At 36.3% G+C, this 17,656-nt stretch overlaps 1 protein-coding gene across 3 annotated transcripts in view; it reads left to right on the forward strand.

Moving 5' to 3' along the window:
* The window catches only part of IQUB (IQ motif and ubiquitin domain containing), a 100,910-nt gene that overhangs the window by 20,014 nt on the left and 63,240 nt on the right, over positions 1 to 17,656 (forward strand). For all 3 annotated transcript variants that reach the window (XM_074268111.1, XM_074268112.1, XM_074268113.1), the window contains 3 exons: positions 11,979 to 12,143; positions 12,256 to 12,428; positions 12,736 to 12,891. In XM_074268111.1, the coding sequence (XP_074124212.1) occupies positions 11,979 to 12,143; positions 12,256 to 12,428; positions 12,736 to 12,891 (494 nt within the window). The remainder of the gene's footprint in view (positions 1 to 11,978; positions 12,144 to 12,255; positions 12,429 to 12,735; positions 12,892 to 17,656) is intronic.

Raw genomic sequence — 17,656 nt, forward strand, 5'->3', positions numbered from 1 at the left:
GAAGAAGAAAGATGTTAAAGATAGAGTGCATGGCCAACAGTATTAAATGCTGCAAAAATATAAGCAAGGTTAGACTGCGAAAGAATTTTCATATATGATAAGATGCTCTTTGGCAGTCTTTTGAAAGAAATTTCATTAGATTGATGAATCTGGGAGCCAGATTCCAGAAAGTTTAAAAGAGAAAGGATGGATACAAAGTGAGAGCACCAAGCATAGACCACATGTTTGAGCAGTTTGATAGAAAGGGAGAAGATTAATTAAGGAATTGTCATTTTAGAGCTAAAGGGAACTGAGAAACCATTAAGTCCAATGTCTTTGTTTTATAGATGAAAAAACTGAGACATAGAGTAGTTAAATGGTTTACTGGTTGTCACATGATTATGAAGTGTCTCAGGAAAGATTGCCGTTCCAGTCTAATTCCAAACCTTGCAGTTAATCTGATTGTGCCAGCCTGCTGCCTCTAGATTAGTCAGATTTTTGGGGAGGTTATTAATATTTTTTGTTTATTACATCATCTTAATGATCCCAATTATTCCCCCCCCCAATTCTTAATACAAAGTCTTCCCATAAAATAAGTAGTATTTTTTAGAGAGGAAAACCCTAAGCACAATTTATTTAAAAAATATGAAAATCTGAAAACATGTTCTGTATATATTGTTGGTGAATTTCTCACCTCACAAATGAGTGGATTTGATGTGTCCTTTCATTTCTCATCATTTGAGTCCCCTTTGATCTTTATAATTTTATTACATTTTCTTTTGATTTTTGGTAGGTAGTCTTTCCATTTTACTATTTATATTGTGGTTATCATGTCTATGTTTTCTTGTCTCTGCTTGCTTCATTCTACACGAGTTTGTATAGATCTTTGTACACTTTTTTATGTTCGTCATACACATAGTAATGTTCCATTACATTTATGTACCATAATTTGTTTAGCCATTCCCCAATTGACTTTGTTTCCAATTTTTAGCTCTCGTAAAAACTGTTGCTGTAAATATTTTGGAGTAACAGGGGACTTCTTGTTGATGGCTCCATTAAAGGAGTCTCTGATTTTAAAGGATATGGACATATTAATCACTTTATTTGCACAATTCCAGTTTACTTTCCAAAATGCTACACAAACACCATTGTATTTGTGTGCCTGTCATTTTATAACTCCTCTAACATTGACTGTTGCCATTTTTTTTGGTGGTCTTTGATGGTTTTTAGGGTGTGAGGTAAAAACTCAGGGTTGTTTTAATTTGTAATTTCTCTCATTAGTTTTTTGGTACCTACTTTCCTATGATTGTGAATACTTTGCACTTGTTTTGAGAACTTCATGTCTTTTGACCCCATATTTAATAGAAAGTGGCTATTAGTAATATATATGTAGTTAATGTATCTTGAATATTCAACCCTTATCAGAAAAAATTGGCACAAAGATTATTTCCCATTTGAACACTCTTCTTTTCCTTGGTACATTAATTTTTTTCTGTGTAGAAGCTTTTCAGTTTCACGTGATCAGAAGTTATCTATTTCATCTTTATTAATTACAGCTATCTTTTTTTTAGCTAAGACTTTATCTCTTATGCATAATTATGGTCTGTTTCTCTTGTAATTTTTTACATCATGATCTTTAATTTTAAAGTTGCATATTAATTTAGAATGTATTATAGAATGTGCTATGAGGTGTTGTTTTAAGACCAATTTTCCCCAGATAACTTTCTAATTTTCCCAGCAGATTTTATCAAAGATTTTTTTCCTAGGTAATTTATGGTGTTGATTTTATTTAAAAAATTGGGTTTCTGTCCTTTTTAAAATTTTGATTTGAAGGATAGATCATTCTGGGCTGCATCATTGCTCTTTGAAATACATTATTCCATACCCTCTTATATTTTCTAGTGGCTGTGTTATTTGAATTTTTCTTTCTTTGTATTTGAAGGTCTTTCTCCTGATTGCAAGATATATAAATTAAATTATTAAATTTAACCTTTATATATCTTACAGTTTGCCGCTTTGGATTTTTTTTTGGGGGGAAGGGATATATGAATTCTTTCAATTGGTCTTTCATTTTCTGTGTTCAGAAGTTTTGAGCAGTTCTATTATAGTATTTCTTGCATTATGTTATTCAGGTTTTTTTTGTTTGTTTGTTTTTTATGTTCTTCTAGAAGACGTGGGTTGTCTCTACTTATCCTATCTTCAAGACCAGTATATTTTTCTTGGATTGTTGTTATTGTTCATGTGTTTCAGTCATTTCTGACTCTCTGTGATTCTATTTACCGTATTGTTGACAAAGGACAAAGATATTGGAGTAGTTTGCTATTTCCTTCTGCAACTTATTTTACATATGAGGAACTAAGGCAAACAGAATCAAATGACTTGCCCAATGTCACATAGCTAGTAAGTATCTGAGGCCAGATTTAAATTCAGAAAGGGAAGTCCAGTTTCAGATCCCTGGCAGTTACCTACTGTGCCACCTAGATTCTCATTTCTTGCATAGTGAGGATATTTTCTTTTAGTGTTATTGTTTTTTGCTTTCCTTCTTCTAAATTGGCTCTGTTCACTCTTTTGTTTGTGTAGTGAGACTTGCCATTACAGATTTAAGTTTTTCTATTCTATTCTTTATTTTTGCTGTGCAGGCCATAAAATCTGCCCTTAAAATTCCCATTTTTCTTTTGAACCATTCAAGAATACTATGTTATCATTCTATGTTCTCAAATTTCAGGGGTACACTTGCAGGAAGTGTTAAATCATTTTATTTTGTTTTGAATTATTTATTCATGAATTACTTATTGGATCTGGAGACCATATTTTCTTTTGCTGTTAATGTTTTCTCTGTTGATTTATCTGCTTGTGCTCAGTCTTTGATGTTTCTTGTTCCTGAGATCTATTCATTTTCTATTTTCCTCCCTCTGATAGTGGTTTCCTTGGATGTTAAATTGGGCAATTTCCTGTTTATCAGACCAAATCTCTGCCCCAAATGACTTTTGAGGTATCAGAACTGGTCTCAGCTGCTTGTCATGTTCTTTCCCTCAGGCTTAATGGGATGCTCCACAGCCCCTTCACTTACAAGCTTCTGCCCTCGTTTCCTGTCCTGTTCTTACTTTTCTGGCCTGGCCTACTGGCATTCAGAGGTCTGCCACACAGGCACTGCAGGGTTGTGGCCCTGGAAGCTTTGATTCCTGAAAGGCCATGGCTACACTGGCTAACTGTTTCAGCTCGAGCAAACTTCTGTCCCTGGAGCTGGAGTGTCTATAGCATTGGGAAGAGAGAGAAGGGGAGCTGGGGGCTGGGGTTGTATTTTGTGGTATGTCTCCATCAGGTTCCTGGACTGTCAGTTCATTTCCATACTAGACTGATTGTATGGTGTAAGTTGGCTGCTGGATGAGCTAAGGATCAGTTAGCATCATTTCATGGATTTTTCTGTTAGTTTTTTTTTTTTAACTTTCTTTTGGATTCTGGGTGTTCTAGACAATGGAGTTAGCTAGAATTGCTTTATCTTTACTGCATAATTTCTCCTTTAGAGAAGTTTAAGAGGTCATATAGCTCATGCTTATACCTTGGAAGTCCCCCCCATGAATCTCCCTGATCTAGGCCACTGCTTGAAGCTCTTAGAATTAGTAGGGTAAAAAAAAGTTTGTTTTTTCTTTTTCACAAAGAAAGGGAGATTTGTGCATGTGAAAAAGGAGGAGCTGTTGGCCATCGATGCTTCATTCTCAAAGAAATCCAACTTCATTGTATAAGGGTGAGGTCCTGACTTGTGCATGTAAGAGAAGCAGTGTTGTGCAAAGTTGTCAGCCTCATTCTCTCCTCCAGTGTTATTAGAGTCAAGGGGTGACACTTAAGTCAAGATAAAAAAAAAAAAAAAGCAAATTTTAGTGGCATTTGATGAGTCCCTTACAGAGAGGAACTGAAGCAGTTATTTATCAGTCTAAGAACAGTAGTAGAAACAAACCTTGTTTGTCTTTCTGGAGCCTACTATATAAAAGAAAATCCCCTAAGATTCAGCAGCATGTCTACTTATGGTGATCCATGTGACATAAATGACACTGCTAAAAGGAATCTAAAAAGTTTATGAAGTTTTGGATTAGAAATTGAAGAATTTAGCTATGGGCACAAGCTATATTTTCTTCATTGTTACTCTTAGAAGGCAAGATATGTAGAAAAGAAAAATTGATTTGAAAAGTGAACAGAGATCAGGAAGGTGGTACCTGAGAATGAGATCTGGACTACTAGACCATAGCTTAAATGTAGAGATTATGGATTCTTGGCCAGGAATAGTACACTTAACAGGCTAGTAAGTGTGATTTTTGTATGTTTTCCAAATCTAAACAAGGTTTAAAAAAAAAATAAGGAACAGGAAGAGAGAATATTGCTTGTTTATTTCCCTCATAGGTATCATTGAAACCTGATGGGATAAAATTGATGACTGGAATTTGATTCTTCTATTTGAAAATGCCGTATTCAAGGCAAAATGTGAAAGCTGGGAGTGGGATAGAATAATATATTACCAAGATATGCTTATGTAAGGAAATTCAGGAACTAGAAACAGGAGCAGTTGGGTGAAGGTCAGTAGAAGGAGACATAGGAGTGACTTTATCCTGGGACTAATATTGCAAATTACCTGCACAGAAAGAGAAGATAGAGGAGTTTGGGAAACTGATTATGAGTTTGGCACAGAAGAATAATAATTTAGTGATAGGATATTTCTCTTGTCCAGACATCTGCTGAAGCTTTCTCTCTGCCAAATGCAGAGCAAATAATTTCTTGAGTTGCCTTAATGATAATTACATCCTTTAAAGGATGGAAGAAGCATCAAGGGAAAATTTTTATCCTGAATCTGATTCTGCCAACAAGGAAGAATGAGCTGCTAGAATGGAAGTGATGGGAATTGTTGGGGAGAATGGATTTCTCTTCATGTTAGAATTTGTGGTGACAAGAAAGCCAGATATATAGTCTCACATGCACTCTAGATTTGAGAAGTTATATTTCAGAGAGTTCAGAAGAAGGGTTAAATTCTCATGAGAAATCAGCCTGAAAAGGTTGGGAAATCCTCAAGAATAAAATTTTGTAAATAGGGAAACAATTCTCATGGGGAATAAAATGAGAATTATCTAAGGAGTTCAATTTAGATGAACTCAACAATTTAGTAAGAAAGAGCTGCATAGAAGATGAAAATGAAATCAACTAACAGAAGATGGGCATAAAAATAGTCAATAAATGCCAAAGTTCAGAATGGTCTGAGGCTATTGAAGGAAATTAAGTATAATTTTAAAAGCTTATTTTTAGCTAATAATTCCAGTTATAGTGAGTTCACTTCTCACAAGGCAGCCCATTCTATTTTCTAAAAACTCCAAAGTTTGGAAATTTTTCTTTCTGTTGATTTGAACTTCAATATCCTTAAATGAGAAAATTAAAAAAAAAAAAAACTACCATCTTTTTTCTATGACAATCCTAAAAATAATTGAAGACAACTTGCTCATATACCTGCCCTTTCCTTGTCCCCAAGTCTTTTCTTTAACCAAAAATACCCAATTCCTCTAGCTAATCCTCATATATAATTCTGAATGCTCTTCTTAAAGGATCTCTTAAAAGGACTTCTTAAAAGACTCCAGTGATATGTGCATAATATTTTAGTCACACTTTAAAATATACTGTTTCTATTAATACAACTTAAGATAGCTTTCACTTTTTTGACAGCCAAATCACATTTTTGCCTCACTTTCAGGTTGTAGCAGTTTAAATCTTTCCCACTTATCTTTAGATTGGCTTTCTTAACCATTCTTGTTTTATGTTTTCTAATTTATCAGCAATCCTTGACAGAGAAGCCTGAAGCAGCATAGAAGTTGAGTAATTCTACTTTCTTCTTGTTATTGAACATCTCACTGTAACAGTGGACCTATTTTTTATTTGTATTTCTTACTTCAGCAAAATGTTGTATTTGTTCTCTTTATTTGAATTATTGTTGTTGTTGGGTTTTTTTTGTTTGAAACTGATGCCCACTTAGTCTCCACCAAGACTCTATCCCAGGTGGATTTTTTGACAATACTCTTTCCTGGTTCTCTTCCTCCTTGCTAATTAAACCTTCTCAGTGTTCTTTACTGGTTCCTTATTATAGCCTGCTCTCTCACTGTGGCTCCTCCTGGACATTCCCCTCCCCTTACGTTACTTCTCCCAACTCTACACCTATGACTCACAGATAGATCTTTCAAGCTCCAGTTTCTTCCCTGAATTTCCATCCTCCATTACAAATTTACTTATTAGACCTTATTAGACCTGAATGTACCTGCATACATCCCAAAACTAATATGTCAGAAACAGAACTATGTCATTCGCCCCTTTTCCAAATTTATCTGGGAGGTGCAGCCATTCTTTCCATTTCCCAGGTTCAATAATTTATGCATTATTTGCGACTCCTCACTCTTCCTCACCCCATGTGGCTAGTCATTCTCCAGATCTGAGTATTTCTGCCTTGCATCTGGGTTCTTCTCTCTACCTGCACTGCCATAGTTCAGGATTTCAGTCTCTTGCATGGACTGTCACAATATCCTTTTATTAGTTTTAGCCTCAAATCTCTTCCCATTTCAGGCCTACTTCCCCACATAACCACCTAAGTCATATTCTTTTAGCACATACTGAAAAAATGTCAGTGGTTCCCTAGTGCCTCTAAGATCAAATAAAAACTTCTCTTTAGCTTTTGAAGCCCTTTGTGCCCTAATCCCAGCCTCTCAAGAACCTTTGTTCTTTCATCCCCTCCTAGCTCTGCTATATAGTCAGACTGGCCTGCCATCCAGTCTTTACCCTGGCCTAAAATATTCTCCATCTTTGCTTGCACCTAATATAATCTCTCATTTTCTTTTTTCAGTGACTTTACCTTCAATATTCAACTCAAGTAGCACCTTCTACACGAAGTCTTTCCTGATACTTTTAGCTACTTGTGCCTTCTGTTTGAAATAACTTGTATTTCACTGCTGTTATTTGCATTTATTTATGTATTTATTCAATATACTTTTTAGTTTTTAGTTATTAAAAAACTTCATTTTACAAGAATTTATTTTCTTTCCCAACTCTTACTGGAGAGAAGGTAATGAGCTGAGTGTGGGAGGGAAAAGAAAAGCGAAACCTTTATAACAAAAGCGCATTATAAAAATGCACTGCCACTTTGACCTTGTCCCAACATATGTGTTTTATTCTGCACCCTTAGTCCATTATCTCTTTAGGCAGCATTCTTCATTGTTGGAAGCTGAGAGACACAGGCTCATAGTTTTTTCACATGGCACCCAGGGGCAAAATGGTTGTGCCTTGGGTCTCTCCAAGGACCTGTTTTTAAAATTTTAGCCATAAAATTTCTCTTCCGATAGCACCTCTGACATGCCCAGGGAGGGTGAAAACAAGCAAGTATTATCCCAGACGAGATGTTCCTAGTCAGAGGAAGTGTAATGAGTGTGGAGCTCACTCATGACCTGACAAGCTTTCGTACATGCTTGGGGGTATCTCAGCTTTAGGGCTGAGAAGGAAAAGAAAGAGGGACTTACCTTGATAAGGAGGGGGAAAAACTAGGGGAAACTAGACTGTCCCTATATGGGCAACCAAATGTTGGGGTTCTATAATGTTCTCTTCTCTAAATTGTAATCGTTCTCTGGGAGCAGGTTTCTTGGGGAGCTTCTTGAGATAGCCTTAGTTTCGGTTTAGTTCAGTAATCCCAAATCCAGCCAAGAGTTAAAGTCCAGGCCCTTTATTGTGTCCTTCAAAGTCCTGACTCTTTTCCTGGGCCCGATTAGCTTTAATAGAGGCCTATCTCTGTCCGTGTTTCTCGAGGGCTCCTGTCCGAATGTCTCCAGCCAGCTTCAGACTCTCATCCTCCCAATGTCTCCAGCCAGCACAAATGTGGAAGTTGGAATGAATCAGACTACCTTCAAGAGTGTAGGATTGTGGGTTTCTGTGGGCTTGTGAATCTCCTGGAAGTCCATGAGTGGGCTTGTCCTTTAGACTTGTGAATCTCCCAAATGAATCCTGGCTCTGAATCTCCTGGAGCTTCCAGTGGGCTTGTCTTTTTATATGCTCTTTTCAAGGTGTGAACTCTTAAATGTGTGAAAGGTGTGAACTCTGAATTAGAGAACTGTTAAGTATCATGCTAAATTAGACTACAGACTTAGCACCTTGTAAGAATCCTAACAGGGTTCAATGGGAACTCCAACAATGCTGGGATTCCAGATCGCCATCATGAGGTATCTCAGAAGAATTTGCAGATTCATATCTAAGTCAAGGAGCAAAGTTTATTATAATTGTAATACCAGTTAGAGTGAGCTAAATCCCAAAAGAAGTTAGCAAAGTACCAGGAACAAGATAGTAAATTTGAGGGGGCAGCTAGGTGGCGCAGTGGATAGAGCACCAGCCCTGAATTCAGGAGGACCCGAGTTCATATCTGGTCTCAGACACTTAACACTTCCTAGCTGTGTGATCCTGGGCAAGTCACTCAACCCCAGCCTCAGGGAAAAAAAAAAAAAAAAAAAAAAGAAAGTAAATTTGTAGGGAAAAGTTAGAGAGACCAGGTGCTTCACTGATTTACTAATTATATGCTTTAGAGGTGGAGTTGGCGAGTGGCTTGGTTCTGATTTGTGCACAGATGTGGTGCCCATAGTTCTCTGGGGGAAGCTGCTAGGGAAATCTTCCAGAGGTGTTTTTTTTTAGGGCTGAAAGGTCATTAGGTTAAGTGTTGTGCATCCAATTTTGTTCAACTTTAAGTACCTCATTATTGTTGCTCATTAATCTTGGAAACCCCATTATCCCTGAAAAATGGGCTATTATCTGAAAGCCAGCAATATTTGTGGGCTTGGCATTCTGGTCAGATAGAAATATATTATTTATAACTAGATTCCTCCCAAGGCCAGGCGGTCATAGGGGCTACTGCTACATCCTCCCAGGATCACATCACAGGGGCTGAAGAAAAATCGGGGAGCTCCAAGACCATTGGGGGACAATGATGGAAAATCCAGGATTATAGAGTTCTGGGATTTTGGACATTGGTCTCCAGAATCAGGGTGAGAATTTGAGGCTGATGACAGGGCTTCTGGGCAGTGGGGACACAGGGGAGGATAAGGGAAGGAAGGAGCCTCACATTAGGGATTAGTGGACCTTATATTAGAGGTGCCAGAAATGCCCAGCATCCCCAGATGTTGGGGGTACCAGCACATACTCTGAAAGAATCCAGGCTTGAAAGTATCCAGCCATGGCCATTGGCTGGGCTTTGGGAGAGAGTGGAATTCAGGAGGGTGTGTCACTCTTTTCCAGCTGGTAGTCTGGAGCCCCAAAGGCTTAACTTTTTAAGAAAATGCTGATTAGCTTGAAGCACAGACAGCAAGTAGACTGTCCACAGAGAGACTCTGAGAGGCCTGGCAGGCAGATAACAGAGACAGAAAGCCGTAGTTAGATCCTTGAAGGCCGCAGGTTACAGTGGCTCCCCTTTGTAATGTAGTGGAGCTTGAACACACTCCCAGAAAAGTCCTGCGCTCCAGCAGCTTGTTCCCCTACCCAGAGTCCTGGACCAAAGTGGGGATATGCAAGTACACACAAAGGACCTCAGAAAAGGACATGGCCTTTTTCTGGGTGTCCTACTTTAGGCCCATCAGAAAAGTGACTCAATGTGCTTTTTGATTACAATTGTACCATGAGACAAAGCTGGGTTTTTGTTTATATCCCACCTTAGTTGAAAAAAATTATATCGGGGTATTTGCATTTCCTTTGTCCTATGACTTATATTATAAAGTTTTAATACTGTCTATGAAGAAGTAAAATAGGCACCAGAAGTGGTAAGTAGAAATAGTTTCAGGGAAGCAATAATTTTATAAATAGCACACTAAAAATAGCAAACTAAAGATTTAGTTTGGGACCTGGAGGGCCACAACAGGACACATCACAGATTACAAAAGAGTGCTATTTATTATGTGAATTAGCAAGGAGTTAGCAAGGAAAGGGGTTTTAACAATTAACAAAGAGAAAGTTACTTAGTGGAACTCAGAATTAACCAGGAGGAAGATGCCTTTAAAGGGAATACATCATGAAAGGGAGTAGGCCAAAGGGGGTGAAGCAAGGGAAGGAGATTACACCATTGATTGGCCAGCTAATCCTAAAAGGGATTTAGCATCCTAAAAAAGTTAGCTATAACAAGGATAAAGACGCCATGAGTCCTGGGGATGAGGGGTGAGAAGAAAGACACTATGAGGCAGAACACCATTTCAGGCTACCCTAAAAGGGATTTAGCAATTATTCCAGGAGCAGATCTCTTATAGGGGAAATATAACTTCAGAAGTTTGAATCATAAATTGGCTTTCTGATTGAATAAGTAAATGTGGGCTTTCTGGAGACTTAGGCCTGAGGTGGAACTGAAAGTCCACTTGAACAAAAGGCCTACTTAAGTCTGAGATAATCCCATCAGTTGCCATCCCTGCTGGTCCCAGGATATATAATCCTATAAATACTTCAGACTTTCTCTACCAAAGCCCACCTAGCTTCCCAGGACCTTGTCCTGGCCATTTATTTGTCAGTTAAAAAATGGCTCTTATTCTTATAAATTTGAGTTAGTTTCTTATATATCTTGGTAATAAGACCTTATTAGAGAAACTTGTAAACATTTTTCCTTATTAACTTATTCTCTTTTAATTTTGTCTGCACTAGTTTTGTTTTTATAAAAAAAATTATATTTTATAAGATAAAATTTGACAGGAGTGAATGTAAAACCCTAAATTTGAGTTCAAAGAATCAATTCCACAGGTGCATGATGAAGCTAATTCAATGTAAGACTGAGAAGTGTGGTGACTAAAATGAGAGAAATTATAGTCTTGATCTTCTTAGGTCACATCTGGATGCTTTTTGGTCCAGGCTGTCACATTATAGGTATTTCCCTTACTATGTCTTTCAATATGTATTTTTTTTTTTCATTTTTGTCAGAACTTTTTGTCATTTAAGTGAATGTTTTTTTTCTAAAGCTTTAGATAGTCATGCTTCTATCTAGAATTCTTATTGTTGGGTTTGTGGGTCAAAGATAAAGTCAAAAAGAATTTAGGTATTTTATTGTGTGCCATGAACAGTACTGAGGATGGTAAACAAAGGAAGGTTAAAAAATAAACTCTGCTATCAAGGAGCTCTTAATATCAAGGGGGACACAATATATAAATAAGTATATGCAAACAAGATATATAGAACAAACCATAGATAATCTCAGAGAAGGTACTGAGATTGAGGAGAACTGGGGGAGACTTTCTTCTGGGAGTGATACATTAGCTGAGACTTGAAGAAAATCTAGAAGTCTAGAGGCAGAGTTGAGGAGGGACAAAATTACAGGCATGGGGGACAGCCAGAGAAAATACCTGCAGTTATGAGATGTGTGTGGGTTGGTTTAAGCCTGAGACAGAGCCAAGTGATTTATACCTCCATGAAGTACTAAAGTTTGGAAAGTGGGAAGCAGTTGTTTTTTGATAAAATGTACTAATGTAGCCTTTTATACCAAATTAGATACATTTACTAATCAATGCAAAATTATAGATATCTTTGGACATGGAGCATGATTTTGTTTGAAGCAATCATTTCAGTTTCTATTGTTTTATCTTTGATTATATTACATACTGATTGTCTAGAATCTTTGCTTTTCAAAAATTGGAAGAGGAAGGGGTTTTCTAAAGGAAGATAGGACATACAACCGAAGCCTGGAAGAATATTAGAATAGGCAGCGACTTAATACAGATGTTTCATGATAATATGGTAATGAAGTATTATGAAATACTGTTCAAAACAAATTCAAGCAGGGTATCTTTGTATAGACTATTTTGCCATCATCAATTTTGTGACACAATTTACAGAAATGTAAGAAAAAGGGACTGACTGCATTGTGTTTGATTTAGAAATAGTACAATATAATTCCAGTCATCTGGAAGCATTTCCTATGCAAAAATCTGTATACATTTGTATTATTTTTTCACACCTGTACTTTGTTCTGTTTTAAGGGAGAATTGTAAGAGATGCTGAAACCTTAATGCATCTTCAAGTTATGCCAAATGAAACTGCAAGATTGGATTTATTTTCCTCAGATTCAGCACTTTATCCAGTCAAACGAATATATCAAAAAATGGAAGGTCTAAATAATATCATAACTGTGAGGGTGCAATCTGGTAATTCATTTGATTTTCTTTCAATATGTGTTTTGTAGTACTTTTAAAAAAAAGCCATATTTAAACTCATCATTGTGAATTGTTTATCCATTGTTGGTGTTTACTTTTATAGGTGCTAAGGTGTACCAAGATATCATTGTTGAGATTGAAAAAACAGATTTCCACAAACCATTCCTGGGTGGATTCAGACATAAAATAACAGGGATAGAATATCATAATGCAGGGACCCAAACAGTACCCAAAAAACTGTCTGCAAAAATAAGCTTCTTTACTAGATCAACCCAGGTAAGGTTTGTGATTTTCTAAGTTATTTATGGAACCAAATACATTGCTACATGATTGTCAGAGAGTTCAGTTGATATAACCATGAATGAAAACCATAATAATCAAAAACAAAATATATTTCTTTCAAATAGTATGAAACAAAACTTCACTTAGTCTAATATGTTAATAAGCCTAACATATTAATTAACTAATCTATCTATCTATCTATCTATCCATATATATATATGACAATAATTTTAACAGCCAAAAAATCTTTAGTAAATAGAATACCTTAGGGTTTCAACCTTCTAACTTGTTTTTATTCCAGACGGTCGTTGAGAAGAAAAAGCTTGTAGCAACTACAAATAGAACATCTACCCAGATGACTAAAATTGGTGTGTATGTGTCTAATATGACTGATAAACTGATAACTCCAGGAAAATATTTTACAGCAGCTAAATATCATGAACGAAGATTGGCCGCGGTAAGATCTTTATATTAATATGTCTGGGCGCTGAAAATGTTAGAATATATACTTACTATTTCCTATGTAGTATCTTAGGGGATCTCACAGGGTAGACTCTTCAGAGCTGACTTCATGAGGTCCCTAATTCTTTTGGGGTCTGCCTTCACAAAAATCATTTTGTGGCTCATAAGCCCAACTGATGTGTTTAACCAGCCAGAGGAAGCAGTTAGTTCAAAGACAATCCATATAATGGAAAGGTGTAAGGAAAGGAGCACTAAAACATTTCCCCATAAATCTAGAATATACACATTTTGACATAGTGGGAAGATTGGACAAATGTGGCTGGAGCACAAACGTGGAGGAAGTGTGTGGGGCTGCTGCTCTTTCCCAGGGATGCTCTTGCTGAGTCTGTTGCTTGCTCATCTTTAGGAGAAATGTAGTCTCTGCTGGACAAATCGTCTTGACTGAGCTGCTCTGGAGGCTGATCTGCTGAAGGCTGCTCTGCTGGGCTAACTGCAGGATTAACTGCAGAGATTGTGCTGGGTGCTTCCAGGCACAACCACATTGGTCAGTGATGGTAGAGTTTCACTGTGTTCAGCATCTGGATTTAGTTCAAATCCGTGGCTTATATTACTGTCTTTGCCTCATGTAAAGAAGGAGGAGTGCTTCATGGCACTTTTAGTTAAGCAAAGGCTTTTTAGGAAAGCAGCAATCCTCAGCCAAAGAGAAACCTGGCTTATTGTTCAGTCTTAGCTACAAATGAGGCTTTTTTCATCCCCTAAGAGGAAGACATCAAGTTCTTCATATGTAAATTTTTGATGCTTTTTAAAAAAATTACCTTTATTTATGAATCTGTCCTTCCCTTTCTCCTGCCCTGAATGCCATTCTTAGTGTGACTTTAGCATGCTCCCCTATTCTAGAAAAGGAACAGTACATTGATGTGGTCTTTTTGAAAAGCATTATACCATTATAAGAAATACAAAATTCTTCCTCCAGTGATTTTCACCACTAGTACCCTAAAGATGTTAATCATAATAAGGGAGATATTTATATAAAATATTCATAATAGCATTATTAGGAATAGCAAAAAACTGGAAATGACACTAATACCCAACAATAAAAATCATTGTTAATAAAATGAATATACCATAAGTTCCACAGTGTACCATTTGGAAGACCTAATATAGAGATGTAATGAGCCAGAATACTGGAGAAATTCTAGCCACTACAAAAAAGGCTGCCACAAACATTTTGGCACATACAGGTCCCTTTCCCTTTTTTAGTAGTTCCTTGGGATATAAGCCCAGTAGTAGTATGGCTGGGTCAAAGGGTATGCACAGTTTGATAACTTTTTGGCCATAGTTCCAGATTGTTCTCCAGAATGGTTGGATTCTTTCACAACTCCACCAACAATGCATCCGTGTCCCAGTTTTTCCACATCCCCTCCAACATTCATCGTTATTTGTTCCTGTCATCTTAGCCACAGTGTTAACTCAGTGAAATTGATAAGACAATGGTTATCTGGTTTAGTGTGGTGATTAATAGTTCTCTAGTTCAGTACATGCATTTAGTACTTAATATGGTTCTACAAGATTCACACCTATTCTACAAGATTCACAACTACGATGATGTAATTATAATAGAGTATATAAGCTGGGACAAACTCAGCCAGAGACATTTATTCCACCTCCCACCTTTGTGGTGTCTGGCCTGTCCTCCTTCATTTCTTCACTGAGACCAAGGCCCAGGGCCTCCAGAAAGCTAGCTCAGGCCCAAGGTGAGGACACAAGACTGTGAAGGAAACAATAAAAATTTGGACTTTATCCCAGGCTATTCTCATGGTGATTACTCAGCTGAAACTAAGGCTGGCCCATAGACCTCCAGAAAAACTAACCAGAACATTACATAGAGATGCTTTTTCTCCTTTAACTCAATTCAAGCTTAAGGTTCCCATAGGATAATATTGACTTAGAATGAGCTCACAATCCATTAAAAGCCTTAGAACCTTTTCAGAGGAATTGCTATATAACCAAGTCTCTCTCATCTTGTACTTGTGAAGATAATTTTTTTGAACCCAAGTATATTTATGCTTATTCATATTAAATTCTATGTAATTAGATCTAGTGCAATGATCTTTGTAAAAATCTTTTTGGGTTCTGACTCTGTTATCTAGTGGGTTAGCAATCCCTCCCAGCTTTATATAATTTGCAGATTTGCTAAGCATGCCATCTAAGCCTTTGTTCAAATCATTGATGGAAAAGTTATAGCACATAGCCCAAGCACAGATCCCTGGGCCATTCCATTGTAAACTTTATTCCACCATTAATGACTTCTACTTGAGTTTGTGTAACCAACCATTTTTTAATTCCATTTTTTTTTCTGCTTCATGTTCTATCCTTCCCATCTATCCTTCCCTCACTCACTGAAAAGGCAAGAGCAAAAAATCTTTGCGAATACACAGTCAAGCAAAATAAATTTCCATATTAACTATATCCTTCCTTTTCCAAAAAAAAGGAAGGAAATATGCATTAATCACTTTTTAAAAATTAATTCCCTTGATATAATTGCCTTTTTTGTTCTTCCAAGTAAATTTTGTTATTTTCTTTTTTTCTACCTCTATAGAATAATTTTTGATTAGTTGGTATGGTACTGAATAACTAAAGTTAGGTGGAATTATTATTTTTATTTTATTGGCTCAGCCTGCCCATGAACAATTAATATTTTTCTAATTGTTTAGATCTATCTATTTGTGCAAAAATGGTTTTATAATTGTGTTCATATAGTTCCTGGATTTGTCTTGGTAGGTAGACTCTTAAATATTTTATATTGTCTACAGTTATTTTTTTTATTAGAATTTCTTTTTCAATAGATGATCTTTCAATTTCTATTTTTCCCTCTGGTTCTAGGCCATTAAGGTAGTTTTCCTTGATAGCCTCTTGAAATAGGATGTTTAAGCTCTTTTTCTTTTTTTTTTTAATCATGACTGTCAAGTAGTCCAATAATTCTTAACTTAATAATTCCTAACTTAACTTTTTAATCTGTTTTTCAGATCAGTTTCTCCCCAGTGAGATGTTGCATATATTCTTCTATTTTTCTCATTCTTTATATCCATTTATTTATTTATTTGGTGTCTCATGTAGTTATTATTTTTCCCTTGCCCAATTCTAATTTGTAAAGAATTATTTTCTTCAATGAGTTTTGGGGCCTCCTTTTGGTCAATTCTACTTTTTAAAGAGTTCTTTTCTTCAGTGAATTTTTGTATCATCTCCTTTTCCTTTTGGCCAATCCTGAATTTTAAAGAATTCTTCTCTTCAGTGGATTTTTGTATCTCTTTTATTATTTGGCCTATTCTGTTTCTTAAAGCATTATTTTCATCAGTAATTTTTATGCCTCCTTTACCAATCTGCTTACTTTTTTTTCATGATTTTTTTGTATCTTATTAGTTCTCTCAATTTTTCCTTTACCCCGCTTATTTGATTTTAAAGTCCTTTTTAAAACCTGAGACCAATGAACATTTTACTTTGAGGCTTTGCATGTCATTATTTTGATATTGTTATCCTCTTTGATCTTATCCAAACAGTAGCTCTCTATGAATCTGGTTCTTTTTTGGTAATGTTATTGTTTATTTTTCATCTTTTTGACTTTTAACTTTCTGTTAAAGTTGGACTGTGCTCCCAGGGTGGAGAGTGCACTGTTTGAAGTTTCAGATTTTTCATCCTACTGTTTTTAGAGGAAGTTCTGTAACTTTTTGGTTCTTCCAAGATGTTATGATCCAAGGAGAGGTATAGTCATTGCTCTTCTGACCTGTGTTCTTGTCTGTGAGGGACCACAGACACTTTGTTCCATGTTAGAATTGTCAACCAGGGGATTGCTCCCCTGGAACCTCAAGCTTTGGTGTGCTAATGCCTCACTTCATTCTGGGATAGTATCCTTGAACCATGAATAGGTATTGCAACAAGAGTACCACATTCAGTGGTACTTAAAGAGTATCCTCTTATCTCCTTCTGATCGGTTTTCTGACCTCTTTACCATTTGTGGATTGAAAGCTCTGAAAGTTGCCTTGCCAAGGCATAGTCTGCACTGGGATGTACTTTATTCTCACTCTACTGAGACAGACCTTTCCTATTGACTTTGTATTGGGCTAGGTAATTTTTCATCCCATCCTTTTGTTGCTTCTGCTGCTCTAGAAATACATTTTAAGACATTATTTTAATGTTGTTTGGAAGGAAATTTGGGAGAGCTCAGATGATTCCCTGCCTTTATTTTACCTACTTGGTTCCATAACTCTTCTCCTCCACCAAAGTTTTTCAAAATTGTATATCTTTATATATTGCTTTTATTGTATAAATTGTTCTCAAAATAACAACAAAATTCATATGGAAAAACAAAAGGTTGAGAATTTCAAGGGAATTAATGAAAAATAAAAATCAAATGAAGGTGGTCTAGCTGTACCTGATCTAAAACTATATTATAAAGCAGCAGTCACCAAAACCATTTGGTATTGGCTAAGAAATAGATTAGTTGATCAGTGGAATAGGTTAGGTTCACAGGATAAAATAGTGAATAACTATAGCAATCTAGTGTTTGACAAACCCAAAGATCCCAACTTTGGGGATAAGAATTCATTATTTGACAAAAACTGCTGGGAAAACTAGAAATTAGTATGCCAGTAATTAGATATGGACCCACACTTAACACCACATACTAAGATAAGATCAAAATAGGTCCAAGATTTAGGCATAAAGAATGAGATCATAAATAAATTGGAGGAACATGGGATGGT

The sequence above is a fragment of the Sminthopsis crassicaudata genome, chromosome 5 (genome assembly GCF_048593235.1).
Source record: "Sminthopsis crassicaudata isolate SCR6 chromosome 5, ASM4859323v1, whole genome shotgun sequence".
Taxonomy (NCBI): domain Eukaryota; kingdom Metazoa; phylum Chordata; class Mammalia; order Dasyuromorphia; family Dasyuridae; genus Sminthopsis; species Sminthopsis crassicaudata.